Source organism: Notamacropus eugenii, chromosome 2 (assembly GCF_028372415.1).
Source record: "Notamacropus eugenii isolate mMacEug1 chromosome 2, mMacEug1.pri_v2, whole genome shotgun sequence".
In the NCBI taxonomy this organism is placed as follows: domain Eukaryota; kingdom Metazoa; phylum Chordata; class Mammalia; order Diprotodontia; family Macropodidae; genus Notamacropus; species Notamacropus eugenii.
In genome coordinates, this window is record NC_092873.1 from 351,035,460 (window position 1) to 351,044,040 (window position 8,581).

At 48.0% G+C, this 8,581-nt stretch overlaps 1 protein-coding gene across 2 annotated transcripts; it reads left to right on the forward strand.

Annotated features, from left to right (window-relative positions):
• The first annotated feature begins 1,543 nt into the window (after window positions 1–1,543).
• SLC35B1 (solute carrier family 35 member B1) lies at window positions 1,544–8,074 on the forward strand. 2 transcript variants are annotated; one of them, XM_072646108.1, is made up of 9 exons: window positions 1,544–1,943; window positions 2,921–3,024; window positions 3,663–3,793; window positions 4,035–4,065; window positions 4,711–4,868; window positions 5,704–5,830; window positions 6,513–6,619; window positions 6,783–6,936; window positions 7,746–8,074. In XM_072646108.1, exons 1-9 carry the CDS (start codon window positions 1,723–1,725, stop codon window positions 7,796–7,798), a joined length of 1,086 nt encoding a protein of 361 aa, XP_072502209.1. In that variant the 5' UTR covers window positions 1,544–1,722; the 3' UTR covers window positions 7,799–8,074. The 2 variants fall into 2 exon arrangements, with proteins under 2 accessions (XP_072502209.1, XP_072502210.1); XM_072646109.1 differs by having other exon boundaries at window positions 1,719–1,943; window positions 3,585–3,793.
• Window positions 8,075–8,581: the final 507 nt, after the last annotated feature.

The window sequence follows — 8,581 nt, forward strand, 5'->3', positions numbered from 1 at the left end:
AGAGACAGTGATAGATGTCTATCAGCCATCCTGGAGTAGGCCAAGGTCCAAAAAGGCTCCTTAATGAAGAGTAGACTTGTGGGGCTAGTGGACTGATAAATGGTTAGTTAGTGAATGTTGAAATGTGGGCTGTCCAGGAACATTGAATGGAATGTGAGTTTATTTAAATAGTTTTATTGTGAGATTAAGCAAAAAGGGGTCCCCCCCTTTAGATGAGTCAGTAGTTCCTTCCTTTCTTGTATTTGTGAAATCAGTCGAAGGGAGAAGGCAGATTTCCCTTCGCTCTTGGACTGCTCAATCCCGGCACCTCACTCTTTAAAATTTAGTAGGCTAGAGGGGATAAACAGCCCCTTATTCCAGTAACTTGTATTTCATCTGTGGGGGACCATTTGCAAAGATAGAAGCTAAATTCATTGAGAGTCAGTTAAGGAAAACAGCAAACAATTGCAGAGAAGTCCCTTGGTGGGGGGTGGGGAGGAGCAGGAAGGCTTGCCTCCCTTTGCTCCTGAAAAATAAAATGACAAGATGCTCTAACTCTTTAGTGCAAGTCAGGCCTAAAGTCATGGGTGTGGTGCTGCCCAGTGTTTCCTTCCTTTGGCTGAGATGATGCCAAAGGAGGAGGCGGCTACAAGAGGAGAAACCTTCACTGAGGCTGCAGTGGCTCTCAGCCCGACGGCTGTCTGAGGTTTAGATCAACTGAAAATGCATGTGGTTGGGGGGTGGGGGTGCTCTGCAAGAACACAGAGACCCGAAGGCTGCTCCCTCTGACCCTGGAGCTTATTGGGCAGGATTCTACAAAGGCGAGTGGAAAGGGCACCAGAAAGCTCCCTTGGGCCGCCATGGGAACCAGGCTGGAGGGCCTGGGCTTTACAGCCCTGATCAGTTTCATGGTCCTGAAACTTACAGAAAAAACCTCCCTCTGAACCTCTTCTCTTCCTCCCAGGGATTATGGGGGAATAAGTGAGACAGTGCTTTGAGATCGAAGTGACAATTACATCTGCAACCGCAGGCCGTTTCTCCGCCTCCAAAGTGCTTTCCCATGCCTTACCTGCTCTCGTCCTTAGGACCATCCTGTGTGGCAGGGAAGGGCCCAGTTTACAGATGGGGAAACCGAGAACCAGAAGGTCGTATGGCTAGTGAGTGGAGTCATACCCAGTTTTCTTTTTCACTTGATCTCCCCGTCCTGCCCCGCTGGATACCTACTGCTAAACCAGGGGACTAGAGGGATGGGGAATCCAAAGGGGCTAAGTGGTTAGGCTGTAGGCACTAGAGGGCGCCACAGGGTTTCAAAGCCCAAAAGCTGGAAGCGACAGTAAGCACTAGGATCCAGGGGAAGCCTGAAAGAAGGCTATTTTGATCGGCTTTATCTCCCCGATTCTCCGCCCCCTCCCTCCGGCACCCTTTCAACAATGTGGCCAATCGGCGGCCTCCACATCCAGTTACGTCACCTTAGAACGCCCCCGCTCCCCAAGGTCCCCCACAGGGTTTTTTGTTGAGGCTGCCCCGGAAACCGCCTGGTTGGAAAGACTCAGGATTCCGCCTTTTCCCCTGCAGATCGGGGCGTCCCCGACCGTCGAGAAAGACGTCGAGGCCCAGAGGTGCGTCTTCTTCGGTGAAGTATGTCGCGAGAGCCCGCGGCCACTTCCTCCGCAGCTGCCCGGATCTGGCAGCTACGGAGATAGCCTCGGGGCCTTGCGGCGCCGGCAGTCGCAGACAGCCCTTATGAGGGCCGCGTCGCCGGTTTGCGATGTCCGGCTCGAGCTGCCGCTGCCCGCGCCGCCGCCGCCGCCTTCTCTGGGGACTCTGAGTGAGGCTCGCGCCGGCCCGGCCCCGCGCCTCATGGCCGCCAGCGGCGCCCTGGTGCCCGATCGGCTGCGCCTGCCGCTCTGCTTTTTCGGCGTCTTCATCTGCTACTTCTATTACGGGATCCTGCAGGAGAAGATGTGAGCGCCCCCGACCCGGACCCCGACCCCCAGGGCTGCCAGGCCCGGCCAGATGCCCCAGACGCTCTGCCCCTCACCCACCTCCCAGCTGGAGGAGGCTTCCCGCCTCTGCCCCTCCTCCACGCGCCCGGGCTCCCCGCGACCACTTCATCCCTGGACACTGCCTTTCGCGGGCCTCGGGGCCACGTGGGTGATGTGGCTTGTGTCCAGACCCTCCACGCCGTCTGTGACGGGAGGGAAAGACAGCCGAGCTCGTCCGAGGGGAGGGGGCGACCGTGGGACCCGGAAGGGTGCCACGAGTCACCTGAGGACAGCCATAACAATAGCTAGCTAGGGCTTATGTAGCGCCGAGGTTTGCAAAGCCCTTTACAGGGGTTATCTCATTGATCCCCCACCAGAAACCTGGGGGGTATTATCATCCCCGTTTTACAGATGAGGAAACTGAGGCTGGGAGCGGTTAAGGGATTTGCCCAAGGTCATGCAGCTAGTAAGTGTCTGAGGCTCGATTTAAACTCGGGTCTTGGTGATTCCAAGTTCGGATGCTCTATGCCCTGTATGGGTATGTAGGGCAGAAAGTTAAGGAGTTCTATTTTAAGTAAGTGTCAAAAGGGAGACTTGAACTCAGATCTTCATACTCCTGAGGCCTAGATTCTTTCCATGGCACCAGCACTGCCCAAGACTAGTGATCATCGTGGGGTAGTTCTCCCATTGTTTTCCGGAGAGGTGGCTTGTTAGAGTCAGGAAGGCCCAGGCTAAATTTCATTTCAGGCTTACTAGCTTCCTGACTATAAGCAAGGTGGTTTCCTCCTTTGTGAAATGGCAATAATAATAAATAATAACCCATCCTCATCCCACGGCCCGGGTTGTAAGGAGCCAATGAGATGTCTGTAAAGTGCATTGCAAGCTTTTGAGCACCATATTAATAGCTGCTCTTGTAATTATTCTGACTTCCTTTTTTCCTCCTATTTCCTTTTCAGCACAAGGGGAAAATATGGGGAGGGTGCCAAACAAGAGAAGTTCACATTTGCCTTAACCTTGGTCTTCATCCAGTGTGTGTTCAATGCAGTATTTGCCAAGATCTGTGAGTACTTAATCAGGGGGAGACCACACTCAGGCCCTGGGTGCTGGGTTATCCTTGCCTGGCCCCATGAGGTTTAAAGTCCTAGAGCCATGTTGATGCTCTCCCTATCCTGTCATTCTGCTTTAGAAACCACTGATTTGTTTGGGACAAGATTCCTTAAGACAGATCCTTTATGTCAGAAGTAATAAAGGAGGAGAGTAGGTGTCCTGTGTATTTTACACCGTTGCTGAAGGTGTTATTTATTTCTTTGCTCTAACTCTTCTTTCTCTATCAACTTCAGGAATTTGTTGTCCCAGTTAGTTTAGATGATTTGTTCCTCTTAGAGTCACCTCTATCTTCTCTCTTTCCTCCCCTCCCTTGACCCTAGTCTTACTATAGGATTAACTATAATCTGAAACAGAATGTCTTCTGGGAAATAAATAGCCCATGACTAGGCCCTGAGAGTAGACTTAGAGAAAAGAGAACACACAGTCCCTTAGAAAGTTTACAGTTTAATGGGAATAGAAACTGTTCCTTTCCTTTGGCAACTTCCTGTCTTAATGAAGAACCATTTCTTTCAGAATGTCCATGCCTGTCTGCCCTGTGGTCAGTCCTAGCCCTCCCAGGCTTCTCTTGTATGTTTTTTTGTCTTCTCCCAGTGATCCAGTTTTTTGACACTGCCAGGGTGGATCGGACCAGGAGCTGGCTCTATGCAGCCTGCTCTCTGTCTTACCTAGGTGCCATGGTCTCCAGCAACTCTGCATTACAGTTTGTCAACTACCCAACTCAGGTGAAACTTCAAGAAATGGGTTGGAGGGGTGACCCAGAGCAGATGCTCTTTTCTTAGATTTGCATCTCTACACTAAAAAAGAATAATCTTGAAATGAGGCTGCAGGGTCAGGCTCAGTGAAAGAGGGAGATTTTGATGGGAAGTAACAGTTGAAGAGTGAGCAAAAAAGTGGAATGTTGGCAGCATGTAAGTCATACGGGGATAGAATTTGATCGGTTGTACCTTTCCTCCTTTTCTAAAGGTCCTTGGCAAATCCTGTAAACCTATTCCAGGTAAGTGATGTTGGATTTCCCCATTCTTATTCCCTCTGTGACTTGAAGCTACATCTCAGATCCTTTATAATCCCAGTTCTCCATCTCCTTCCTGTCCTGTCATCTAACTTCATCCTGCCCCTTGACTTCTGCTATCTCACTCATCATTATATTCAGACTTGAGCGATTCTGACTTTAGAATGTATTAAGTATAATCTCATTGTAAGATTCAAGATATTCTCTCTTCTCTCAGCCCCTGACACACATTTTATTTCTGTTGTTTTGAATAGCCATGAGTTGGCATTCTAGTTTCATTCCTCATGGGAATGAGGGGCTGGAGGCTAAGGCTTATTTCTTTCAGATAATCAGTTATATTAGAATTACATCTGTCAGATGCCATAGTCAACTTAATCCAGTACTTTGCTTTTCCCTGTGTGATACCTTCTTACTGGCTTCACCTTTGCTCTTTCTCTCCAGCATGGTATGTCCTTTGCTCTTCTCAGCCCTATTACCTAATTAGCCTTTTCTCCATGTCAGCCTTTAGACCTTCTTCCCATTTTACTGGTGCCCTTCCCTCTAGAGAACACTTTTCTACAATGAGATCTTCAGCTTCTTCCTGTCTCCTGGGAAGGTGGCTGAATCTCTGCTTTTGCTTCCTCTCTGCAGTAATGCTCCTTGGAGTGACCCTTCTGAAGAAGAAATACCCAGTGGCTAAATACCTCTGTGTTCTCCTGATAGTGGCTGGAGTAGCACTCTTCATGTACAAGCCCAAAAAGGGGGTTGGAACTGATGAGCATTTGGTTGGCTATGGAGAGCTACTTCTGGTATGAAGTTACTGATGGGGAAGTTGTAACAGTCTTTGTTCTGAAACACTCAATGTCTTTTTTCCTAGCAAGGATCCTTACCCTGCTGAGGCTATTGGAAAAGGCCTGGGTATTGAGCTGCCTCTCCTTCCCCAGAGGGTGCATGTGAGGTTTTTAGCCAAGGACGGTCAGCTTTGTGTCAAGAAGCCTCCGGCTAAGCCCTGGACACTATAGCAGGACATAACTAGAGATTATGGTTCCAAACCCCAAAGTCCAAGGACTGAGAGGGAAAGAAAGAGTTCTCTTTCCATTCTTCCACACCTGGGTTCTGAGAACCCTAGAAACAGAAAGAAGCCTGTTATGTTCTGAGTCAGGGTTGGCTTTCTCTACTCCAAACCCTCCTGGTCAGCCTCAGGTGTAGTGGGGAGGGAAGGTGCCTGTTTCTCTGGAAAGTGCTGAATCACCCATCCCACAGATGACCCCACTGCCCTGGAGGCTGGCTAAGAAAGAAGCATGATTTGCATGACCTAAAGAGCTGAGATGGGGCATCTGTTGAAGCAGCCTGGCAAGGTGGACAGGGCCCTGAACCTGGAGCCAGGAAGAATGGACTGAAATCCTGCCTTCTGGGCAAGTCACTTAACTGCCCTGGGCTTTAGTTTCCTTATTGTCAAATGAGGGGGTTGGACTCAGTGACCTTTTGGGTCCCTTCCTGCTCTAAATCCATGATGCTGTGAACCATGACCTCTGCCCTAAAACACCTGTTCTCAGAGAAGTCCTGAAGGGGAGAGCCATACCTTCCCTGGGGCTTGGAGCTTTGCTGACCCTTTCCCCTCATGCTGCTCCCTCCATTTCTCAGCTGCTGTCTCTGACACTGGATGGACTGACAGGTGTCTCCCAGGATCACATGCGAGCTCATTACCAAACAGGCTCTAACCACATGATGCTGAACATAAACCTCTGGTCCACATTGCTCTTGGGAGCTGGTAAGAAGCCAGTTCCACTCTTTCCACCATTTACCCCTGGATGGCAGGCTCTCCTGATCTAGGTCAGCCACAGATTCACCTTCCTAATGCCCACCTTTCAGCATGCCCGTCAGCCAGCCTTGGCTTCAAGATGTCATATATCAGAGACCCTGAATTACGGAGAAATCCCTTACACCATCACATTTTCACTGCTTGTTCTCTATATTCAGCACATTGAGTTAGTGGGTATTGATTGGGTACCTGCTATGTGCAAAGCCCTAGGCAAAGTGTCCAGAGAAGACAGAAGGTTAAGAGGAGATTACAGTCTTGAGTGGGGAGACAGCCTGCCTTCAAGAAGCATATAGTCTACCAGGGGAAGCAAGAAGCAAATGTAAATTTAACTCACTTCTACGTACTGGTTTCTACACTCTGGTTGCTTGAACAGGATTAACTAGTTAACTGCCAAGGTTTGAGATTCTGATTTATCCAGTTAAGAAGAGTCAAGAGACAGAACAGGGAAAGTTGCATGGTGGGACAGGAATAATTTTTTCCATATGCTGTCTTTCCCAGTCTTAAGTCTCCAGAGATCTGAGTGACCTTCTAGGGGCTCAGGCTTCCTGGTACCTGTGTGAAGGGAACATTTGTGAGGGAGGATCCACCTCCTTCCTCACATCAACTTTGGTGTCTTGTTGCTCTCCTTCAGGAATCCTGTTCACTGGGGAATTCTGGGACTTCCTTAGCTTTACTGAGCGGTATCCCAGTGTCCTTTACAACATCCTTCTGTTTGGCCTAACCAGTGCCCTCGGCCAGGTGAGTCCCCCAGAATGAAGCTTGTCCAGGGGAGGGGTGGTCTCATGACCCATAAATGTCTATGCTGCTTTTCTTTCCTTTTTTTTTTTTTTGGAAGACTTAAGTCTTAGAATCAAATGCCTGACCTTGGCCTGAACTTATCTCTCTGTGTTTCTCTCTCCAGAGCTTTATTTTCATGACGGTTGTGTACTTTGGCCCTCTGACCTGCTCCATCATTACCACAACCCGAAAGTTCTTCACCATCTTGGCATCTGTGATCCTCTTTGCTAACCCTATTAGCTCCATGCAGTGGGTGGGCACTGTACTAGTGTTCCTGGGTGAGTGTTCCTCCCTGGCCCTGACAGTGGCTTAAACTTCAAGCATGATGGTTTCTATTTTGAAGGCACATCTTGAAGCGGGGGGGGGGGGGGGCCTGTGTTAATTTTTTTTTTTTTTGAGACTATATCTTTCTCTTTTGCTCACATTGGAAATACATTGGCCATTAATGGGCCTGATCCTAATACTGATTGGTACAGAGGCTTTAACCTGTTCTGGTTTTTTCCATCTTGTCTCCTCAAGCCAACCCAGAGGCTCACCACATTGGGGCTGGACTTAATGCCAGTTTTCATTTGTATTTGCCTCCCAGACTCAAGTAATCCACCAGTCTGCCTTCCCAGCAGCAGAGACTACTGATCTGCACCACCTCATTCAGTGGGGGAATACATTTAGTTATTAATTTCCTTCTTGTGTCTGATTAATTCAGCCTAGCCATAGTCTGCATCAAAATAGCTTTGAAGTTGATACCAAAGTAACTTTCAACCCTCCTACATTTTGCCAGTATTTTCCATATTTTCTGTATTTTAGGGTTGTTTTAAGTTGTTACCTGAGCATGGCTTGTGCTGCTAAGGAAGGTTCAATACCAGTGGTGTGTATTCCATTTTATTTAAAGCCTCTGGTTTCTTTTGAGTTTCACCCAATTTGTTTCATATCCTGACCATGTGTAGACCAATAGAGCTGGTCTTAAGGCCTATCTCCTCTGACATTTCAAATTCCCTTGGCGATGCTAAGTTCATCTCTCTCTCTCTCTCTCTCTCTCTCTCTCTCTCTCTCTCTCTCTCTCTCTCTTTCTCTCTCTTTCCCCCCACAGGTCTTGGCCTGGATGCTAAGTTTGGCAAAGGTTCCAAGAAGACATCCCTCTAGGAAGATCCAGGGATTCACTCCAAGGCCATTTAACTTATTTTCTTGAATCTCACTATCTCCTTGAGAACTGGACTCAACAAGGGGAGAGGAAGGGATTCTAGTTTTTTGTTGTTTTATTTTGTTTTTAAGAAAGAAATCATAGATTCTAAAAAAGTGATATTGTTGGGTTTTGCATTTTTTTTTGAACAGGAATGAGTAATGACTTTTGTTTATGATAAGTTGAAGGGGGTGGGGCAGTAATGTAGCCTACCTCAATAAAAAAAAAGGAGATTTTGATCATTTTCCCAGGTTTCTTCCTCTGTCTTGGTCTGATTAGGTCAGGCAGAAGATGCTGGCAGTGTGAACAGCGGGGGGCATTTTGAGAGCTCAGCAGATCCAGCCATTTCCTTCTCTTTAGTTGAGGACTATTGTCAGACATCTCTGGGGAGAGTCCTCAAAATAAGCACTTCATATAGTTCCTTCTCCAATAATTTATCTTTCTGGTGTCCAAGAAGTTCTTAGCAAAAGTAAAAGTAACTTATCTCCTCATGGATTTTCTCTTGTTGTAATAGGGGTGAAATGCATCCATAGCTGCAGAACTTGCTGTGAATTTGATATTTCTGACACCTCTCTCCCCCGAGAGAAGACGACTTTCCAAAATGGAAACTCAGCTTGTGTGGGAAGGGAGTTGGAAAGGTGTGTGAATGTACTTTTTCCTGCTTACCTCCTTTGCTCTCTCCTGCTTTTAGTTCACCTACTTCTCCCCTCTTCCCCCTACCCTCTGGGATATAGGGAGGTAAGGAG